This window comes from Lontra canadensis, unplaced genomic scaffold (genome assembly GCF_010015895.1).
Source record: "Lontra canadensis isolate GAN:19392208 unplaced genomic scaffold, GSC_riverotter_1.0 scaffold1, whole genome shotgun sequence".
NCBI lineage: Eukaryota > Metazoa > Chordata > Mammalia > Carnivora > Mustelidae > Lontra > Lontra canadensis.
The window spans coordinates 86696517-86720703 of record NW_022630995.1 but is presented as its reverse complement, the minus strand read 5'-3'; the positions used below and the strand labels follow the sequence as shown (position 1 = coordinate 86720703).

Genomic DNA, 24187 nt, shown 5'->3' with positions numbered 1-24187 from the left:
TCCCACTGTACCAGATCCTTTTTCCTCCCTTATTTGAATTTATCCAGTCATTAAAAAGCAGAATTTGTGTTCCTGAGTCAATTACCATTCAGGGTAAAACTGACAAAAGACTAAGTAGGGAGCTTTTTCTTTTTTTTATCCCTAAAGCACACAGTACATGAACCACTGAGGAAATGGATGGAGAAAAACACATACCCTGCTGCATGGTGCGATCCAGTAGCCAATGGCGAGAAATGGGAGGCCCAAGGCCACAACCAGCACAACCAGACACTTGATAGCTATGGTCTGTTCCCGCAGGCCTGACAGGTTCTCATACCAGATTGTCAAGAGCTGCTGCTGGCAGTTGGGGTGAGCCACAAACTGTGGGCAGAAAGAGACGTGGGTTACTGTACCATTGAGGACACTTCAGCTACTGAACACTTGTGCATCCTAAAGATATTAATATGCACTTTTCTGGAATATAGGCACTAGAATATGCTCCTTTACCTTACCTCCATTTCCCAAAATTGCTTCAGAACTAGTAGAATTAAAGTTGGCAACAAGAGGGTAAAATTGATGTTGTCCTTAATCACAGTTCTTTCTGACTGAAAGTCCCCGTAATTCACAGATTCCTCTCCAGAATCTAGGTGATGTATGCTTTCCTTTGTGGAAATGTGTCCCATCTCACTGTCTGCCAGCTTACTTGCGTTTGGTTCAAGATGGAAAAGAACAGTTGTTTTGTTTATCGTAGACTACAGCTAAAAGAAAAATGTGTCAAGCTTCACAAGCAATTCCTAAAATGCTACATGTAGGAAAAATATACACACCGCATGCCCTATGTACATGTACGTACTACCACTGCAAATGTGCAAAGATCTACAAAAAGCCAACAACTGGCAAGACTATGCATGGTCCACACTTGCACTTCCTCCAGGAACTGGTATCAAATGTCCCTTCCTTCCTGTTTCAGTAATCTGTCCTCTTTTTGTTGCTTCCTCTCTCACAGGTCAAAAACCATGGACATGTATCTCCAACAGTTCTTTGTAACTACACTTATAACCAGGAAAAACTGAGCAAATTATGTTATTTCAGCCCCGCTATTTTATCGTGCCATCTGGTTTTGCTAAGTCATCTGCCAACATCTATTCAGAGGGACTGGGATTTCATTAAAGGCCTGTCCTTATGCAGGTAGCAGAATGTATTTGTAGTCAGGCTTGTGTGAAAAGGCTCCTACATCAACAGATGCCCATTTGTGACTAGATATGCCTGTCTTTGAATGACCAGGTGCACTTTGCCCAAACTTGGAAATTATTTAGCGTCATTCACAAATCAACTATGAGTACCAACATATCTTTTTAAAGGGTGTTTAGCAATACAAAAATCTAAGTATCACTCATTATCTTCTAAAAAAACAGAATAAAAATAACAATGAACCTGTTAGGAAGTACTCTTGAAGTGTTTGTTTATTTGGTTGGGTTTTTTTTTTTTTTTTTGCAAACTCATAGAGATAAAGAAAACAGCGCCAGTCCCCACCAGGTGAAGGGTTCATCTTTAATCAAGTTCTAGTTAATGATCCTGATGTCCTAATGATTCTTAGCAACTCTAGGCTATTCCTCAAGTTATTTGGCTATTTATTAATAACATATCTACTAGGAAATGAACAGGTTTCTATTTATTGGTGTATAGTTTCCCATTAGCTCTTCTAATTAAAAAAATAATAAGAATAAAGTTAAAAAACTGGGGCGCCTGGGTGGCTAAGTGGGTTAAGCTGCTGCCTTCAGCTCAGGTCATGATCTCAGGGTCCTGGGATCGAGTCCCACATCGGGCTTTCTGCTCAGCAGGGAGCCTGCTTCTCTCTCTCTCTCTCTCTCTCTCTCTGCCTGCCTCTCCATCTACTTGTGATCTCTCTCTGTCAAATAAATAAATAAAATCTTTAAAAAAAGAATAAAGTTAAAAAATAAAACCTCATCTCCCAGGGTAGGCAGTAGAGATGCAATTTCCCCCAAATCCCCACTTTTGCCCCTGTGTGCAACTGCCCTCTGAGAAGTCTGGTGAGAACTGCTCCGGTGACGGCTGTGCCACTGAGCGCAAAGGGTCTTGTGCTGGTAGAAGGGGAAAGGATGAGTTTACAAATATTAGATTTCAAGTACTTAACTGAATTTATTTCAATAATACAAACTGGGAGGATTTGGGAGATTTAAAGTACTATAAAGAAGATGCTATCTTTTCTCACTTAATGAGTTCAATATGAAAAAGCATATTTTATCTTATAAGTGTCTTTCCATTCAATAGTAAAAATCCCAGGTCCTAGAGCTCACTCACTGGTCATTGCTAAAGTTGCTAGGTCTATATCAGATCTCCTTTCCAGACTCAAGAGCCTGCCACTCCTCTGAAGTTCTGATTTTTGATTAATACAGTCATTATTTTAACTTGTGATAAAATACGATCAATGCTGAAAACGCTGGGGGCTTGGTGACAACTTTCTAGGGTTCTTGTTGAGAACTCTGCTAAACTTACACTTCTGCCCTATACTCTACTGGACCATCTTCCTCCTGCTTTACCCCTCCTCCTGGTTAAAAATTCTCATCTCCTCTGAGTTCCTACATGTCATTCATTTATTTATTCATTCACTCTTCAAAATGTCATATACTCTTCCTGTGAGCCAGGCACTGTGTTAGGTATCTGGTAGAATAAGGTGAAAATGGAAGCATCAGTGTGCATAAAGTGATACGCCTTTCCTGTTCTAGGGCGCACAGTAAAGCTCTCAATAAAAAATGAAAAAAAAAGTGGAGAGGCACCTGGGTGGCTCAGTGGGTTAAACACCCAACTCTTGATTTAGGCTCAGGTCATGATCTTGGGATCGTCATAGGGTCCAGCCCCACACTGGGCTCCACACTTGGCGGGGAGTCTGCTTGAAAGTCTCTCCCCCACATCGGCCCCTGCCCGACCCCTGCCCCAGGCTCCCTCACTTGCTTGCTTTCTCTCAAATAAATAAATAAATAAATAAATCTTTAAAAAAATGGGGACAGTCTCCTTATGCTTGCCAAGATAAATAATCAACATTTAAAATAGTACTAGTTTGAATGTTGATCTGGAAGTCTTGCTGTTTGGAGGGTCTGCATTTGTGAGAAGCTGGACAGATGCAAATAAAAAGCCCTCCTGTGCCTCCAGCTAGGCTCAGCTGAGGCTGGGGAACAGTGCCTTTGGAGAAATCCACAGGTGGAAGAGACAGTGTCATCAATCAGATTACCACCTGGGAAGCCAACATGCCCCCCCCTTTTTTAATTGGTTGATGGCTTCTGCAAAATAGAAAATCGCCAAGAAGTTGAGAGACAGGTGACATGGGTCCATATAGAACTGATGGACAAATTCCACTTTTGTGAGTGTCCAGCCTTTCTTTCTTAGGTTTTAACTCTTGAGGACAGAAATATTAATGTTGCAGCATGGCTCCCTCTTCTTGTTCCTCTTCTTCCAGATAATCTTCAAATCTGAAGCTGTGCTTTATGGCATTAATTGGACTGTACATATAGGTTGCACAGCCCTTAAAGATGTGATAGCTATCAGTGCTTTTCATATGGCATTATGTAATGATCAATCTTGGACCCACTGTGACTTGCACAATGTAGTGCAAACACTTAATGTATGTTAAATATTAGCCCAAATTGTGGTGTTTGCATTTTACTTGTAACACTTGAAAATCCGGCTTAACAACTATATTTCCCATACTGTTAATTCTACTCTCTTCTTAAGTAATACACCAGCATATGGTATCTATTCATTCCTTTCCATTCATAGGAAGAAAGCACAAATGGATATTTTCTTCCAATAATTTAAAATCCTAATGCAAGCACACAAGGAACACTAAAAAAATAAAATAAAATAAAATAAAATAAATGCAATAGTAACAAGTGAGGGAAAAAAGTTAATCCCCCTGGGAGATGAGTTCTGTTCTTTTCAAAGACTTCAAAATAGGGCAGTGACCTTTCTCTCTTAAAATTGTTTACTTACTACAAAGTCTCCTAGGCCGCCACACCAGTCATAGCCAGTCAGTTAAAATTTGTATGCTGCATCCTAACTTCAGTGGACCAGCAAATTGAAATCGTTACAAAAATAATGCCCTTATTTGAGGTTTTCTGATTTAAAAGGAGAATGCTTGACACACAAGAAAATCTCAATCTTTCAATGGAACAAAACTACTGTAGCACAGAGAAGAAACATTTTTTTTTTCCTGCCAAATGACTAACAGATTGTAAACTGAACTGCTAATCAAGACAGGTTAATGGAAAACAATGAGATAATTTCCAACTTAAAAAAATATTCACATTACACTGTCTTATCATCAAATCAGCCCTTATAAGAACTATTTTCATGGGACTACTATTGTACAAAAACATGGTAGGAACACTCTGTTTTTGTTTTTAATGACATGGTTGGAGGCACAGTTCATACCATTTAAAATACTGCTACGAATAAAAGCTCCGTCATTCAACCTCTTTTTAAAGCTCTTTGATTTATGAAATATACGGAAAACTTACATTGTATAAGTTTGCGGGATCTCGAACCCAGAGTGCAAAGTGTTCTGTTCTTTTTTGGTGCCGGGCAGCAAGCTGGCCAAGAGTCTGCCAAGTGTGAGACTCAGGAAGGCACCAGCCAGCACATGCAACAAGGTCTCTGTTTTATATTTACCACTCTCATTGCATTGTTCAATTTTGGGAATTAGGGAAAGCACACCTTCTTCATACACAATAGATAACTGTATGTGCATATTACCACATGTCTCTTTTCTAGATATTTCTATAGTTTAATCTCACCATGGAGAAAGTAAGAGAACGAAGAGGAAGAACCCAGGAAATTTCTCCCCTTTCTCAATAGCTCAGTTTTCCACATTTGATGGTCTAGCAGCTTCTAGTGTCTTTTACATTTGTCAAGGACTTTCGAAGAATGGACGGAGCTTACTAGGAGCAGTTATTTCTATGCGGGAGAAGGGACTGATGTTCATCCTCAAGTTGCACAGAAGACAGAGGCACAGGCAGAATTAGAACTCAGAGCTTTTTGGGGGGAAGTAAATAATCTATTATTCTAACTGGAAAATAACTGATGTTTTTGCCTTAAAGTTAATCTTCTGTACTCTTTCAAAAAATCAAATTCCATCTTTCACTCTATTCCATTCTTTCTTTTAGTTAAGTTTTTTTCCATTTTATTTTTATTTTATTTCTTTTCAGTGTTTCAAAATTCATTGTTTATTCCATTCTTTTTTTGTAGAATAACATGGGTAACTCTACAAATAGTAATAATATTTACTATCTTTCCAGTTTTATTATTTATCTTAGAGGTACCCCAGATAGGATTCTGGGATGGATAATTGAAAACATCCACTCCCTGCCAGAGAACACATTATTGTTTGTTCCTCATCAGTAGCCTAAGATTGCCCATTTCACCAAAGGCATTGAGAATACTTTTTATTTTTTAAAAATTTGAGACAGGAAATATTATTTGTATATTAGGATGCATTTATTTTAGTACCAGAGGGTTTGAAAATTTAAAATATGTTTGTTAGCCATTTGAATTTTCTGTGAGTTGCTCATTCAAGCCCTCTGCTTATTTTTCTGCAAAGCTCTAGAAATTTTTCTTAAAAATTTACTTAAGCTTTTTGGACATTAAGAATATCAATCTTTTGTATGTTAGAATTGAAGAATTATACCTTTTACACAATGTCCTTTTTTTGTTTATGATCTTTCTGTGTTCAGAAGTTTTAAATTGTAGGTTGTCAGATTGTTTACCTTTTTGTTTTGTTATTTCTTTGACTACTTTTGTATTAGAAAGTTCTTTCTCACATAAACAGAAACTCATTTTCAGATCAGGGCACCTGGGTGGCTCAGTCAGTTGGGCACCTGACTCTTGATTTCAACTCAGGTCATGATCTCAGGGTCATGAGATCAAGCCCCACACAGGGCTCCATGCTGAGTGTGGAGCTTGCTTAGGGTTCTCTCTCCCACTCTCTCTCACCCTCCCCCACATGTGCACACTGGTGTACACTTTCTCTCTTTTTCTCTTTGTCTTAAAAAAAAATGTTCAGATCTCTCCTCTTCAGGTCTTTCATATTTTCATTTTCTTGACTGTCACTGAGCTCTGTAAGGCCTGGGTAGAACTCATGGTGTGATTCCTAGGGAAGACCTGAGTTCTGGGGACTGTAAGGTCAGAGAGAAGATAGTAGTCTAAGAACCTGAGCGGGGGTACCTCTTGGGCACGTGGCAGAAGAGGCTTCCTGAATCTCTTGTGGGAAACAGCTTACCATTACACAAAACTGGTTTCCTTGGTGGAATTATGAATTGATTTGAATAAATATAAGTTTATTATGTTATCAGGAAGAAAAAAATTCTATCACATATATTTTGAAACCCCAATGCTTCGCATGTAGCCTTTCCCTCGAGCCCTCCAACCGGGGAACCCTGAGTCACACGCCATGAGTCCACCTGCCACCCAGGTGGAAACGGTGCCTTTCAGAACTGCGGACTACCTTTCAGAATACCTCAGTGTCACAGTGGGTAGGGTTCATGTACCACTGTAACCCAAGAAGTGGTTTCGCTTCAGGACTGGAAATGAGATGAAGGAAAAAGGAAGCACCATGAGGGATGGGGTATCTTTCCTCCTTGCTAGATGGAGACACATGAATGTTGTGAAGAATGAAGGAAGTCTTTTGGGCTTTTTTGGGCATGCTAGAATAAAGTTTTCATATACATTGAGCGAAGCTTCCAAATCAAATACTTTAACTAATACTCCTTTTATAACATAAAACAAACAAACCCACAAATACCTGCAAAGCCCTAAATCTCCTTTCAGTTTCAAATATATTATTTTGTTGTTTCCTGGCAGTTATTTGACTGATAACAAATTTATTATTAATGACACTTGGTACGTTGTAAGCTATACATCGATTTATTGAAGATTAACATGCCAGGAAGGCATTCACTGTCTCAAAACAGTTTGGTTAACAGAAGTACATCTATAGATGAACTAATATGTCTCTGCCAATATGACACTTTCAAAGTAACGATAAAGAACCAGTGACAACTGAAATCAATCCTCTTCTCTCAGGCACTAAAGAAAAGAGGTGTGTATTGCAATCTGTGAATAAATGTCCAGACAGATTTCTAAAAATGGTTTAATATTAATCTTATTCAAAATTATCTTTTTTTCCTTTAATATAGAAAACCTTAACTAGTAAGAATGCTCTAGAGAAAGACAAGAACTATAAGATTTCACTCATATGTGCAATTTAAGAAACAAAACAAGCACGGGGAAAAAAGAGAGATAGAGAGAGAGGCAAACCAGGAAACAGCCTCTTAACTACAGAGAACACAGTGATGGTTACCAGTGGGGAGAAAGGTGGGAGGATGGATGAAACAGGTGATGGGGATTAAGGAGGGCACTTAACGATGAGAACCAGGTGTTGTATGGAAGTGCTGAATCACTATATTGTACACCTGAAACTAACGTTACACTGTATGTTAACTAACTGGAATTAAAAAAATAAAAACTTAAAAAAAAAAGAAAAGGATACTCTGAGAAGAAGGCAGTTGAGCCCATTTACTTTTAAATGGTAATTCCTTGAAAAATCATTTCACATCAGTATTTACTAAGAATCTTCACATTTCCCCCATCTTATTAAGTTGATGGGAGATTTGTGATTAATAGTTGACTAAAACCTTGTGAACACTATATGTGAAAGTTCTCTGGATTGTGGTAGAATCTCTGTGTGTGTGTGCACACACATGCATGCATACAAGGAGAGAAGAGGAAAGAAGAAGTTTCCCTTACGCTTACTTGCTGGTAGGGTGCCCACACTTTCCTCCATTCCACAGGTCAGTGGCATATGCACAGGCTTCTATTCTGGCTCTGGTTCTGAGTAAGGTTTCCGGAGGCACAACTTAGATAGACTTGTTCGTCCATCTTCAATGATCTAATGATCTAATAATGATCTAATAATCTCCTCAGATCCCTTTCTAAATTCCTTTCTGCCTAAAATGACTGTAGTCTATTACTGAGGACAGAACCCAACACAATGAACATGAAATCTGAGTTTGATGACAAAAAGCTGAACTTGTTTAAGAGTCATCATTCTGAGAATGAATTTTCATAATGTAGAAATGTTATCAGCTAATGCATGTTGAATAATCCCCATGCACTAGACCTGTGCTAATTACTTTATATGCATTAGCTCTTATAATCTTATAAACTACTGAAAAAGCAGTTGCTTTTGTGGTACCTACGTCATTAACTGAGCAGACTGAGGCTTTGCCTGGCTGTGTGACTTGCCCATGGCCACCCAGGGAACAGGTGGTTAACTGAGGACTTGAACCCCTGCAGCCTGGCTCCCTGCCCTCTTAAGCACCATGCAGGGAGGAGAGAAAATTCAGCTATGCAGAGATTAACCAGTTCATGAAACTAGATCTATTCCTGAAAACAGCTTACTTCTTGGTGACTTGTCAGTTTCTCTTAGAGTACAAAAAAATATCAGTTATATAACATATAAATGCTGCTAGGTTATAGATAACTGAGACTTTTATTATAGTAAAACATCATAACTACAATTTTCATGATTTACAAGCCCTATACAAGCAGCAAATATATACACTTAACAGTTTATCTGCAATAAACAGAGTAGAAAGGTAATCATAAATTTTATTTCTGGTATCCATGGCTCTGGACCTAGACACGTTATTTAAGCTTGGCAAACCTTAGTTTCCTTGTAGATTAGAAATGCCATCATCTATTTCACCCATTTTATAGGTTAAATGGATAATAACATAGGCTTGTCACAAGGATTAACGTGACAGTTGTAGCAGTGACTTACAAAAATGTATACAAGTAACATTTTATTATTTTTAATTGCATTGTAATGAGCAGTTCACAAAGTTCTTTTGTGTATCTTAATCCACTGAAATTGTATTATCTGAGATAGATAGGAGAGATTGTCCTCCATTCACATGAGGAAACTGAAGTTTAAAGAAGTTTTATGACTTATCCAAGGTCTCACAGCAGACAAAAAGTGGACAGGATTGCAGAAGCTAGATATCGGACTCACAACTTTACCATACTTAACTTAATCTCTTTCATGACAAAAAAAAATCTTTTATCAATAACATCTTTATAATTTAAAACATTTTCCCGGGATTATGGCATAGTTGATATTACATGTTTATTCCAATATGATGCTGGATAAAAGTGGGCCACTCACCTTTTTCACTTCATACTTAATAGCAAGCTTGACACGACTCAGGGAAGCTTTATGCCTGTGTAGCTCTAGAGGCTCTGTGGATTCAAGATCTCCATTCAGAATAGCTTCTACTTCTTCTGAGTCCCGGCAAAGATCCAACACACCCACCACAAAGTCTTTGCATTGCATGGAGAGCTTCCGATAGTCATTCTAAGAACAAGAGTTTTAAAGTTTAATACAAGGAATTTGCTTTAATTCAATGGAAAGTGTTTAGAGTTTTTGTGACTTACAAAAAGCGGTCCCTTCTTCTGGGTTGGAAGCTACTGTTCCTACATGGATGCAAGGCTTGCTGAGTTAGACACAAGTGGGATTTGCCCCCACTCCCGATCTCAGCCAGTACCTTCTGCAATCCACCCACTCTGAAAATGGTATGCACATTTGTTCCTGGTTTGTATTAAGAGATGTTGGCTAAATGCTAATGGGTACAGACCCAAGAACCAAAAAGAGCTGCATCTCTCATATAAACAATAGTTTCCTTAGGGCCAAAAGAAAACCATTTCTGGAGGTGCCTGGGTGGCTCAGTGGGTTGACCCTCTGCCTTCAGCTCGGGTCATGATCTCAGGGTCCTGGGATCGAGCCCCACATCGGGCTTCTGCTCAGTGGGGAGCCTGCTTCCTCCTCTCTCTCTGCCTGCTTCTCTGCCTACTTGTGATCTCTGCCAAATAAGTAAATACAATCTTAAAAAAAAAAAAAAGAAAGAAAGAAAAGAAAACCATTTCTGTAGTGCAAATTGGTTTAAATGGTAATTTTTCTGAAGTGGCCATCTGACATTGAAGATTGACTATCCATGAAAATAACTTGTTCAGTTTCTATTCTCCGTTGCCTTTTTGGAGACATAGCTTCTCAAAGTGTAGTCCTACAATCAGCAGCTTCAACAGCACCTGGGCTTGTATTAGAAATGTATTCTTGGATCCCATCTCAGTTATTCTGACCTAGAAACTGAAGACAGGGCTCAGTAATCTGTAAACACACTCTCCATGTGTGTATGATACACCCTTATGTTTAAGAATGACTGGTTTCTAGTGAATGAAAAGGGATGGATAGGCACCAACAGAGAGAGGAGGTATTTTTCCTTGTTTGTCTGAAGGTTATCATGTCCTGCAGAACTGGAAGGAAAGAAATGTCTGATTATATGTAATTGAATTTTCAGGGGTTGCAGAATATCAATACCTGAGAGAAAATTTCCAGGCCACTGGAACTAACACCTTGCTAAAAATAATCTGTGAATCTTTAATTTCATTAGCATATTTATATAGTGCCATGGACTGGGATAAGGAAGTCACTTGGCAGCCTTCCCTGTTACCTTCTGAATGGAGGTCTATTTCTAGCTCTTTGGTTCCAGTCAAGGTATCAATGACCATCTGTTGGGAAAGTATCTTACTTTCAGAAATCCCAATTCTACTTCTACGGCTTTCACTAAAATTTTTAAGAAAGTTAACTGGATGGTGGTCTGATTTGGCACACTTCAAGAAAACACAGTTCCCCATTTCAATATGGCCTGAGATACTGTACATGTCTAATAACCAAGTAATACCTAGCACAGCAGAATTTCCAGGCTTCCTGAAATCCTACTTAAAACAAAAACATGAAGAATTTTAATTTTTTTCTTTACTTTTTTAAAGATTATTTATTTATTTATTTGACAGATAGAGATCACAAGTAGGCAGAGAGGCAGGCAGAGAGAGAGGGGGGAAGCAGGCTCCCCGCTGAGCAGAGAGCCCGACACAGGGCTTGATCCCAGGACCCTGGGACCATGACCCAAGCCGAAGGCAGAGGCCTTAACCCATTGAGCCACTCAGGTGGCCCTAATTTTTTTCTTTAAATAAATAACTGACTTGATGGCAAAAATCACGTCACCGACTAAACTAAAGGAGAAAGACTGTTTAAAGGCTACACAGTCTAGAAGAGTTTCCATTTCAGATATCAGAAATTCAGATAAGGAACAGTTACAGTTAATCCTACTCCCCTCATAAGAGAATAGATAAAATGAATAAAAACCTCAATCTTTGGTTTCCATTCAAGCTGGTACCATGCAACTGATAACATTAATAAAATGTTCAGCCTCTGGTTTCTATGCAGAGTGTCAGTTAAATATCCATCTGCCTTCCATTCCTGAAAGACTAATGAAATATTTTATTATAGCACCCAGAAGAAGTATTAAATTCATGTCTGTTTCCATATAAAGCTCCCCTTTTAATGCAGTTTTTTTAGACGAAATTTCCTCATGTTACTCCTCAGTTCAGACTGTTCTATAAGATTTGGTACAATAGAGGATGGCCATTTCTCCATTGATCCGAAAAAAAGAGACCATTTCAATGCTTGAAGAAAATGGTAGCCACCTCTGCAGTAACACCTGAATAATAACTCATTGTTTCAAGAAATCATAATCAGTAAATTGTCTTAAAGAAAGCTGTGTGGTTTGTTCACATCCACGGAAATAACAATCAAGAAACAAAAACTGGCAGTCACACGAATTGCAAAAACAACCCTTTTTCTTCGTAACACCGTAAGCATTTCCTGCAGGAAGAAGTCTGTTGCCCAAGTGCAGAAAATAATCAGTGCTGGAGATAATAGCAATTTCTTTTCTTGCAGTCATGTAATGCCACTTTATCAATATATGTGGAGCTCCCGGGGAAAGATGGATGGGGACAGCTAGAGAACCTTTTCTCAGTTGCAAAAGGAAGTACCTGAAGTCTGCACTTCAGGATGATACTAGCTCTACCACGAGGTCCAGCTGTATCTTATTTCATGACTTGGACCATTTGTCTGGTCTGCATTTTCTAGTAATTTTCTCTTAATTGAGTTTTGCTTAATCATCTTCATTGTGCCACTCTTCTAATACCATGGCTGTCCACGAGGTTACCACAAGGACCTGCTACCTTCCCTATAGAGCAGGAACTCAAAGCCCTGAAGACCTGCTCAAGCCAGGGGATGACACCTCGTCCTTGTCACAACCTGTCTACAGATTTTAGCACATTTATTTTAAGGCTTATGGTTTAATCATCATTCTAATCGCTTTTTATCTATAAGAGAAAAATTGAAATTCAGCTCTAAGGAGGCTTGGTTCGGTCAGATCCTTTCCCTGATAACAAAAGTGGCAGGAGAGTATAGTGGTTAAAAGCACAAATCTAAAGCTAGACTTTCTGGGTTCAAACACTGCTTCTACCACCTATTAGCTGTCTGATCCTGTGGCATTTACTTAGCCTCTCTGATGAGAATATGCCTATATAATGTTGCTGCTATGAGGATTATATGCTTATGGCATGCTTCGTACACAACAAATACTATAGAATTACCTCAACGTTATCAGGCACAGCACGTTAGATAGAATATCTAGACCCAGGACCCAAGATGCCTAAATCTAGGCTTAGCAGATGGGTCCTTAGCTAATAGGCTTTGTGGTCTCAGTTGTAAAATAAGAGGTCTGTACAGCCAGAGGACTCCTAGAATATCTTCCTACTTTATAAAGTGCCGTCTTGCTTTTGGATTATATTTCTTTAACTTTTCCTTGCAGCTCTACTGTGATGTAAGTTAAAAATTGCTTTTCTAATTTAAAGAGAGGAAAACTGAGACACAGGGGAGGCAAATGCCTTCTTCTTTTTTCAAAACAAAGGTGGGGCATCATTGACTCAGAATTGAGAAACTTCACTTTGCATTCTCACAGTTTAATAAATGACTAGCTTTCTTACCACTGACATTTGGAGGATTAGACCTGGAGTCTATCCTGTCCAATATTCTGTTTCTCAGAATAGCTTCAGACATCATTTGTACATCCAAACTATTTCTTTAATAACCTGTCATCAGGCTGTCCTCCATTAATTTATCTAAATCTATATCCTAGAATGTTCAACCTTTGGGGGTAATGACCTTCACATATTTTCACCATCATGCCTCCTGAATTCCCCAAGGAACTCTGAAAACTACACACTGCCTGAGAACCTTGGATGCAGCTAAGGATGGCAATTTGAGGCGTGAGATGCTAATCTTACAGGCCATTGATAAGATGAAACAGGTACAGGTGTCTAAAAAGGGAAAAAAATCCCTTCTTTTCCACTAGGGACATCTTATTTTTTCATTTCGAGGCTAGTATTTTGAGTGCACCCTCTCTATGCAAATAATATAGCAAACACACGGAATAGGGCAAATTAGGTGACCTGTTTATCTCAGAAATGAGCTTCACTTCCACTGCCCTTTCCAAGCTCAGAGTCTCTGGGTCTGTGCTGTGAAATCACTATTTTCTCAGTCTATCTAAAGCCCTGATGGATGGACAGGAGCGTAGGACAAGAGGGCAAAGAGATGAAAGGAAGACAGATATGAAAGGAATAATAAGGACAGGCGAGAATAGGAAAGAAAAGAAACATTTAGTCAGGAGAGAGAGATGTGTCCTTAGAGACTGTAACTGCTGGAGAACCATCTGTGTCCCAGCTCAGAGAGGGTCATGCTATACAAGTGCTTTCCGAATAGTTCAGAAAAAGGAATGGAGAGATTTAGATGACTTTTGCATATCCTTAGATACTTGGTAGCTTTCTGGACTCTCTCTTAAATTCAGTTGTGTTTTCTTCTCTCTTTGCCTCTTGTAATATTTTCCCACATTTCAAAGGTTATCAGAGGTGACTCTTCAAGTCAGGGTAAAGGAGGTTCTAAGTATTATCAATCCAGATTTAGCCAGCTTCAGGGGAAAACTGTGAATAACAAATTTTTTAAACTATCGCTTCACTGAGATTACTTCTCTGGGCAGAATTGCAAACATCATCATCTTTGATAAATTATTAAAGCATGATATTAGAAAATATTCCCTTTTATAGACTCTTACAGATTTTCAATATATTATTTAGCAAATGCAAAAAAAAAAGGGCTTGAATGACATTTGAAATAGTGGCAAATAAATTCAGAATTATATTACTAGGTCAAAAAAGCGATATTTAGAAATTTTTTACTTCAATGCTTTTCTATACTCTCTGAACAGAATTTGAAGTTTTCAATTTGCTCAGAGACAACTCAGAGCAACGACTTAAAAATAAATAAATAAATAAATAATTCATTTTGAGTCCAAGGAAATACATCTTTTCAAATATCACATGATGATTCTCTTCAAAGAGAGTAAATATAAGGTGATATTTATTTTTTCTTTGTATTTTTCCACATTTTTACAATAAATATGTGTAGCTCTTACATCAGCAAAAATTTTAATATAATAACCAAGTTATGCTAAGTCCAGATCTCTATCAGGACAAGATGAAGGTTGATGAATATCTAGGTGATCTGGTGTGTAGGGGAAGGGAAACAAAAAACATGCAAAACTTTCCTGCCATTTTTTTTCATGATTTTGGTTTTTCAAAAATTTTTTAAGATTTACATAATTTTTTAAGATTTTATTTATTTATCTGACAGACAAAGATCACAAGTAGGCACAGAGGCAGGTAGAGAGGAGGAAGCAGGCTCCCTGCTGAACAGAGCCCGATGCAGGGCTCGATCCCAAGATCCTGGGATCATGACCCAAGCTGAAAGGAGAGGCTTTAACTCTCTGAGCCACCCAGGTGCCCCATGATTTTGTTTTTAAAAAGACCATTTTTCTAGAGCAGGTTTAGGTTCAAAATAAAATTAAGAGGAAGGTACATAGAGTTTCCATATATGCCCTGCCCCAAAATGTGCACATCTTCCATCACTGACATCTCTCACCAGAGTGGTACATTTCTTACAACTGATGGGCCTTCACTGACACATCATAATCATTCAAAGTCCATAGTTCATATTAGGGTTCTCTCTTGGTGTAAATTCTGTGGGTTTAGATAAATGTATAACAACATGTATCCATCATCATAATGTCATAGAATATTTTCAGTGCCCTAAAAATCCTCTGTGCTCCACTGATTTATGCCCCCACCCCCATTCACTCCTAGCAATACTGATCTTGTTACTGTCTCCATAGTTTTGCCTTTCCCAGAATGTCAGATAGTTGGAATCATATAGTATGTAGCCTTTTCAGATTGGGTTCTTTCACTTAGTCATATGCATGTAAGGTTCCTCCATGACTTTTCATGGCTTAATAGCTCATTTCATTGTTTCATACCATTTTCTTGCAACCCCTTAACCTGAATTATATTGCTAGTTGCATTTGCGCAAATCTCACTTAAGTATGTAAAACTGTAATAAGATCTGAAAGACAGAATAATCACTCTTTCTGTGATCTGACACCACAACACTAAAAAGCAGATTAACTCAGCATCGAGAAAATAATTTAAGGAATTGATGTCTACAATAATCTTCTTAGGTGGACAACAGGAGACAAGAACCTGCTGAAAAATAGTCTGACTTTCACCAGAACCATGAAATCTCCTTTTGCCCCAGATTTAATAGGTAGAACCAACCAAAATACATAAGAGGATGTAGCAACTGAATAAAAGATAAAAATGTTCCATCATTCATGTATAATTTTTATTAAAAAAATACTGCCTAAAAATACTACTACTTGTGGACTAGAAATGATGTTCAGAAAAAAAAGTTCATTTATTAAAAAAATCCATTAAAATAAAACAATTTGCTATCCTTGTATTTCTGTGTTGACCCAATGTCTATGACTCGCCACTCTGAATATACATTTGTGGATTTCAGGGAGAAGCATTTTTGTCATAATAAAATGACTTTAACTGTATTTCATGTTAGTCTTTTGACTTTCTATTTAAAGGGCTATAGAGATGTTTGGACCAATAAACACTTCGTGCAAAGCTAAATACCCTTCTGTGTTGTGTGCCACCATACCACTAACTACAGAAGAGGAAGAAGAATTTGGGAGGCAAAAAGTCACACCTAATCCCTCCTTTAAACAAAAGGGGTGGTGGTGGGAGGGGCGGTCTTGCGTTCTACTTAATGCTCATCCACACAGAACAGCACCTTAACTATAGCTCTCTGATTCAGTGTACACCCAAGCCCAAAGCGAATTTATCACAGCACCATGCCGAGAGGGGGAAATCATCGAATCATTTCTGAACGACATTTCCAATCCCTCATTATTTTGAATCCGCTGGGCAAAACGGATTCCAGAGCAAACTTTGGAAGGCACCAGGCGGCAGCAGGAAAGCGGATGAGCGTGCAGGGTAGCCGGGGTGGAGCCCGGAGCTTACCTTGAACTCCTTCTCTATGTTGGCTAGCTTGGCCAGCTCGTTGCTGAGCTCCAGGGCGGTGAGCACCGGGTCCTCACTAGACAAGGACAGGTACGCGGGGCTTGCCAGCCCCTTGTAGGCATTGATCCTCGAGCGTGAGTGGCTGAAAGAGTCGTGCCTCTGCTTCTCAATGCAGTCTCCGCACTTGCAGAAATAGTCGTGCGGCCGCTCGATCCTGGCGCCCTTCATCAGCAGCATGTGTACCACCTCGTACTTCTGGCAGTGCGCCGCCAGGATGATGGGCGTGATGTCGGGCGAGAAGCGCGTGCCGTCCTCGTCGTAGGCGTAGAAGTCGTCGTCCTGGAGCTCCTGCTCGCAGGGACTCAGGGTCAGGCGCTTGCTGGCCGCGAAGCCGGGGTGGTTCAGGATGGCTTCCACGATGCGCACGTAGCCCTTGCTGATGGCAAGCAGCAGGGCGTCGCCGATTCGCGCCAGGTTCTCCTTCTTGAGCAGCAGCTCCGTCACCTCCAGGTGCTCGTTGCCGACGGCCAGCTGCAGCGCGTTCTGGCCCATGTAGTCCACGCAGTTGACGTTCAGCGTCTTGGACTCCTCCAGCATCTTGCGCACCACAGGGATGTTGCCATACTCCGCAGCGTCCAGGAAGCGCTCCTCCTCGGCGGTAAGGCTCGTGCCCCGGTCATTAAACATGAAAGCCGGGCCTCGTACCGCCTGGCGCCGGCCCTTCTCCCGCATCACCGTCTTGCGCCTCAGGGATGGGCTTCCCTCCATGGACCTAATCAGCAGCAATGAAAAGCAACTGTAGACTATTAGGGCTTATTGCTTCCTCCCACAGATCCAGCCCTTTCTAAGTAGTCAACACCTACAGCCGACCTGCGGGCCCGCGGGCAGCTGGGTCAGTTGCTAAACAAGGCACCTGAAATTAACACCTGTACCTAACATGGGCTGCTTGGGCCCAGAGAGGGGCCTATAGCCTATCAGAATGAGGGTTCCTGTTCAAAAGAAAATGGCATTTGGAAAAAATAATAATATAAGCAATGTCCAGACATCCATGCTTCCCTTGTGGCTCTGGTAAAGATGGAACTCACTGGACCTCGTATAAATAGCCATACTAGTCTTAAAAGTCTTGAAAATAGAGGTCTAGCAGGTTCTTGGCACCAAAGCACTAGGATTTGAGGCTAAAGAAAGCAAATTTTTCAAGAATTAGGACAGAAGAATCCTCTCAAGTCATTGCTTATTTTTACCTAAGTAAAATAATTGATGGGGCAGGGGAGGGAAGCATAGAATTTAGGCCAAGGATCTTTCAGGATCTTACCTTTGTTATCTTTTTCTCTTAAGGGTATCTTGCCTCTGACCCCACCCCCACCCCCAAAAAACTTAACTTGCTTTGTTGAAAATAACTGTGACTTTGTAATGACTTGTTTAATTACCAATATTATATAATTGCCTATTTAAAGTAAAACGATATAGAATGATTTACGGTTTAAAAATCACTACTTACTGGGGCACCTGGGTGGCTCAGTCAGCTAAGCCTCTGACTCTTGATTTTAGCTCAGGTCATGACCTCAGGGTTGTGAGATCAAGCCCGAAGCCTCACATCCAGCTTCACACTAGGCAAGGAGCCTGCTTAAGATTCTCTCTCTCTCCCTTTCTCTCTCCCTTACCCTCTGCCCCTACCCAACCCCCTCCCCATCTCTCTTAAAAAAAAAAATCACTACTATTATTTTATGAACAAAGCAACTGGACACTAATTGTAATATCCAAAACAATGTACCTAATATCTACCACATTCATTGAGATTTTGCTGCATTATTAAATTGATGTGTACAGTGATTCAGGTTCACATTTTAATTTCTATGATGGTGAGTAAATTTACTTTTTTGGACTTCTTTACCCCAGATGTAAAATGGAAATTTACAAAATGCTCCAGAGTTTCCTCATTAGCACATGAACAAAAAGCTTTTTTAGAAGTTCTGAGTCTCTGAAAAATGATGCTAAATAAACAACATAATTTTTAACACTGTGATTACTTTTTTTTAACATTGTTATTACTTTTACTATTTAAATGGCTGTTATTATAAATACAAATCTGCATCTTCACCCTTAGCCAGTTCTAACATTCTTGCTGACTGAAATGCTCAAGATAAGCTCCTTTAAAATATCTGTGATTTTTGTTTTCTGTGTGAGTTGCAACCAAAAATACCAGATAAAGCTCTTTTTACATTACCGACTTTTGAAGCAAATAATAGTGGCAAGTTAAAAGTGAATGGCTGAGGGAGAAAAATGCTTTCTTTCTGTAATATATATTCCAGAAATATTTTCCACCATGGATAAAACAATATTCATAGAGTCAGGGGCTGAAAACTAGCTAAAGGGGACACTGTTCCTCTCCCTGGGGGCATGGGAGCAGAAGAAATCAGAGACAGTTACCAGCCCCCGCTTCATTCTCACCTCTGTTGACCTCAAACCAAGAGAGGAGTGCAGAAGGCTTCCCATATGGAGACCAAGGGAATGTGGCCAGGCAAACCTAGGTCTTCAGAGGTGATAACCAAGAGTTCCAGAGGGGCATGTTAACTTCAAGGACAAGTGCTAGCCTGGCACCCCATTCTAGCTGCTCAACTAGTGTCAGGTGGTCAACTTTTTAAAATTAAATAAATATGGCATTTATATATATACATCTTTATATATGTACATAAATATGCACACCCATGTATGCACACACATACCTATGCATTTGTAGCAATTTCCAGAAAGCAACAGAAGAGGCTTTTAATTATAGTTATACTGGGCTTTAAGCAGTAGAACTTAGGAGCCATAGGAGAAGGGAGATTTTTGCTCTTCACTTATACCCTTTGGCATATTTTGAATACTTTTAACTGCAGTTTGAATATTTTTATTAAAAATAAAATGCATCATAGGTGCCTGGGTGGTTCAGTGGGTTAAGTGTCTGCCTTCGGCTCAGATCATGATCTCAGGGTCCTGGGATCGAGCCCACATCGGGCTCCCTGCTTAGTGGGAAGCCTGCTTCTCCCTATGCCTGCCCTTCCCCCCTGTTTGTGCACGCTTTCACTCTCAAATAAATAAAATCTTTTAAAAAGTAAAAAATAAACACAGTAGAGAGCCCAGATATGAACCTTCAACTTTATGGTCAAATAATCTTCGACAAAGCAGGAAAAAAATATACAGTGGAAAATAGACAGTCTCATCAATAAATGGTACTGGGTAAATTGGACAGCTATGTGTAGAAGAATGAAACTCGACCATTCTCTTACACCATACACAAAGATAAACTTGAAATGAATAAAAGACCTCAATGTGAGGCAGGAATCCATCAGAATCCTAGAGGAGAACATAGGCAGTAACCTCTTCAACATCGGCCACAGCAACTTCTTTCAAGATATGTCTCCAACGGCAAAGGAAACAAAAACAAAAATGAACTTTGGGGATTTCATCAAGATCAAAAGCCTCTGCACAGGAAAGGAAACAGTCAACAAAACAAAGAGGCAACCCATGGAATGGGAGAAGATATTTGCAAATGACACTACAGACAAAGGGCTGATATCCAAGATCTATAAAGAACTCCTCAAACTCAACACAAACAAAACAGACAATCATATCAAAAAATGGACAGAAGACATGAACAGACACTTCTCCAAAGAAGACATACAAATGCTAACAGACACATGAAAAATTGTTCATCATCACTAGCCATCAGGGAGATTCAAATCAAAACCACATTGAGATACCACCTTACACCAGTTAGAATGGCCAAAATTAACAAGACAGGAAACAACAAGTGTTGGAGAGGATGTGGAGAAACGGGAACCCTCCCATACTATTGGTGGGAATGCAAGTTGGTGCAGCCACTTTGGAAAACAATGTGGAGATTCCTTAAGAAATTAAAAATAGAGATACCCTATGACCCTGCAATTGCACTATTGGGTATTTACCCCAAAGATACAGAAGTAGTGAAAAGAAGGGCCATATACACCCCAATGTTCATAGCAGCAATGGCCATAGTCACCAAACTGTGGAAAGAACCAAGATGCCCTTCAACGGACGAATGGATAAAGAAGATATAGTCCATATATACAATGGAGTATTATGCCTCCACCAGAAAGGATGAATACCCAACTTTTGTATCAACATGGACAGGACTGGAAGAGATTATGCTGAGTGAAGTAAGTCAAGCAGAGAGAGTCAATTATCATATGGTTTCACTTATTTGTGGAGCATAAGGAATAACACGGAGGATATGGGAAGATGGAGAGGAGAAGTGAGTTGGGGGAAATTGGAGGGGGAGATGAACCATGAGAGACTGTGGACTCTGAGAAACAAACTGAGGGTTTTTGAGAGGAGGGGGTGGGAGTTTGGGTGAGCCTGGTGGTGGCTATTATGGAGGGCATGTATTGTATGGAGCACTGGGTGTGGTGCATAAACAATGAATTCTGGAACACTGAAAAGAAATTTTTAAAAATAAAAAAATAAAAAAGTAAAAATAAAAATAAAATTCATGTTTTTAATGCTTATATATTTTAATCCCTTAGTTGACAAAAATTTTTAAATATGGGTGTTTATTGGCAACCATTACATTATAATCTTTCTGAAACTAATGAAATGCCCTATCAGTGTAGAATGGATGTATGTTGTGTAGGGTAGCATGCTGAGTGAGGTGTGTGGAGTGTATGGTGAATGTGGGAGACACGGAGGTGCAAGACTGGATTGGGGCTGTGGTGTGTTGTGTGTGTGTGTGTGTGTTTGTGTGTGAGTGTGTGTGTGTTGGTATGAGGATGACTTTTAGGTGGACAAGAACTGGGAAATAACATTCACTGAACTGCATCGAAGAGAACTTTGTTTCAAGACCAAACTCTATTATAAGGTTTTATTTTTTTTTAAATATTTTATTTATTTATTTGAGAGAGAGCATGAGAGGGGAGAAAGTCAGAGGGAGCAGACTCCCCAGGGAGCAGAGAGCCAGATGCGGGACTAGATCTCAGGACTCTGCGATCATGACCTGAGCTGAAAGCAGTGGCTTAACCAATTGAGCTACCCAGGAGCCCCCTATTACAAGGTTTTAAACAAATCTGATAAATACTGTTATTGTGGCAGGGGAGTATGTTTTTTTACTCCTAATGGTACTGACTTACTGGGTTCATATTTTTACTATGAAGCTACAAACTGGAACTCCTCATATGGCTAGAATTTCCATATGGCATAAAAGATGAATTTTTTGCTTACCAATGATACTAACATTTTCTATAACTGCAGAAGATATTTGCAGAGTATATATGTCTGAAGAGTTCCAGTCTATACTCAAGTACATTATCTTGGGGGAAATAAACTCATTATTAAGGTGTCACATCTTAATGGACAGGGCTTCTTATCTAATGATTGCTATCTACAACAAAAGTCACTTATAAAAACCCCACCTTTTCTCTCCAAAGAGTGTGATTTTAAAATACTGGAATATGATTTTTAATGAATTTTTCTTTACATTTCTTAGTATTTAGAAGTTTTTTCTTAGTATCGCTTCCTTTCTTAGAACTAATGTCTCCATATTGTGTATTTGTGCTGAAATGTGGCATATTAGTACTATACAACACATATCACATGAGTCATTTTGATTTTATCTTTAAAATATTCTAACACTGAGTTAAGTGTGAAGTCAATTTCTGAATTAGAACAAATTATACAGCTATTTCAAAATAAAAGAGCTGATCTAATGCTACTTATCTTCATGGAAGGATCCATGTAGGAAGTGACTTTGAAAAAAAAAAAAAGATTTCTAACACTGTTTCTCTAAATGTGACATGAGGACCACCTGCCCCAGGATCATTTGGAGTGCCTATTATAATGCAGATTTCTGGGACCCATCATTAATCTGGAATGATAGAATGGTGTGAGTCACACTGAATTCAACTTGTCCACAATCATAAACATGGCCCCAATCTCAGCTGGTCTTGACAATGCATCTCCTCTAGCATGAGAAATAAGGAAGGAATGAGGGTGAAAGGGAGAGGATGCTTCGCTTTAGTAATACTAACATTAAAATCATTTTGCCAGACAGTTTCTTACCTTCGGATCCTCATCCAGTGGGTTGACTCATTCAGCCCTGCAAGGGTCCATTGCACAGGGGTTTCTTTCTTGTAAGAGCACTGAAGTGACCACTGATCTAAACCAGATGCTCTACAAGTACCAGTGTAAGCTCAGGCTGATATGGATTGCTGGTAATATCTGTCTGCTGTGAACTGAACTGGTTCCCCCAGAAACCATATGTTTAAGCCCCAATCCCCAATGTGATGGCATCTGGGGATGAGCCTTTGGGAGGTTTGGAGGCAATTATGATTAGATGAGGTTATGAGGGGAGAGCCTGCATGATGGGATCAGTGCCCTTGCAAGAACAAACAGCAAAGAGGTCTCATGTTCTTTCCCTCCTTCTGTCTCCCCACCTCAAGTCCCTCACCCCACTCCCATCCACTAGGGGAGGACCCAGCAAGAAAACAGCCACCTGCAAGCCAGGAAGAGAGAGCTTTCACTGGAAACTGACCATATTGGCACCATGATCTCGGACTTCTGACCCTCACAACTGTGAGAAAAAAACACTTTTGTTGTTTAAGGCAGTCTATGGTACTTTGCTGACAGCTCCAGCTGAGTAAGAGAGTGACCATACATCTTAAGAAAAAAAAAATGCATGCTATATGAAACAAACTGGGTTCTTGGTACTTCTCCAAACACTTAAGCAGATAAGAAGTTCTTTCTGAGAAATACTTTGGTGTACCCAAAAGCAACCCTCTGCTCCATTCCATTCAGAGGTAAAAATACGAGTAACACTCCTCAGTTTTTGTAACTCTGACATAAACTCATCTGACTTCTAACAGTTTCCCTAAATGTGACAGGAGGACCACCTGCCCCAAGATCACTTGCAATGCCTGTTAAAATGCAGATTGGGGCGCCTGGGTGGCTCAGTGGGTTAAAGCCTCTGCCTTCAGGTCAGGTCACGATCCCAGGGTCCTGGGATCAAGCCCCACATCGGGCTCTCTGCTCAGCGGGGAGCCTGCTTCCCTTCCTCTCTCTCTGCCTGCGTCTCTGTCTACTTGTGATCTCTCTCTGTCAAATAAATAAATAAAATCTTTAAAAAAAATTAAGAAAAAAAATAAAATGCAGATTTCTGGGACGCATATTAGATTAACTAAATCAGAATCTCTTGTGGGTGGGGATATGGAATATGCATTTTATTTTTTAAAAAAGATTTTATTTATTTATTTGAGAAAGGGCATAAGAGAGAGCATGAGAGAGAGTGTGTGAATGCATAGGCAAAGGGGAGGGGCAGAAAGAGAAGCAGACTCCCCAAGGAGTAAGGAGCCTGATGGAGGGCTCGATCCCAGGACCCTGGGATCATGACCTGAGCTGAAGGCAGACGCTCAACCAACTGAGCCACCCAGGTGCCCAGGAATGTGTATTTTCAATGAGCATCCTTTGAAACTCCCAAGCACACTAAAGGTTGGGAACCTCCAGGATAAAAACAATGGGATTATCCTGAATCAATGACCCCAGACTATGAGACCTTTAAATATCTGTCATACTGGCCCTGCCAAAAGTAAACTTGAAATAACATGTGTGGTCAGTGCAGCCTAAGGGACAAGAGGCCTTATGTTCCTTTGTGTTCCCTTTGTTTTATTAACATTTAAAATTTGAACTTCAGGAAGCAAGTCCCTGAATCAAAGTAAATGAGAAGCCTACAAAATGCCTTCACCAGTGACTCTTTAATGTCACGCCCTTGTTTTTATCAAGGATTGATATTTTTAAAAGGTTA

At 39.7% G+C, this 24187-nt stretch overlaps 1 protein-coding gene across 5 annotated transcripts in view; it reads right to left on the bottom strand.

Moving 5' to 3' along the window:
* TRPC3 (transient receptor potential cation channel subfamily C member 3) overlaps positions 1-24187 on the bottom strand; it is a 70551-nt gene that overhangs the window by 33543 nt on the left and 12821 nt on the right. For all 5 annotated transcript variants that reach the window (XM_032858375.1, XM_032858376.1, XM_032858377.1 and 2 more), the window contains exons 2-4: positions 16378-17149; positions 9218-9406; positions 196-360 (exon numbers count right to left, since the gene is read on the bottom strand). In XM_032858375.1, coding sequence (XP_032714266.1) covers positions 196-360; positions 9218-9406; positions 16378-17149 — 1126 coding nt within the window. The remainder of the gene's footprint in view (positions 1-195; positions 361-9217; positions 9407-16377; positions 17150-24187) is intronic.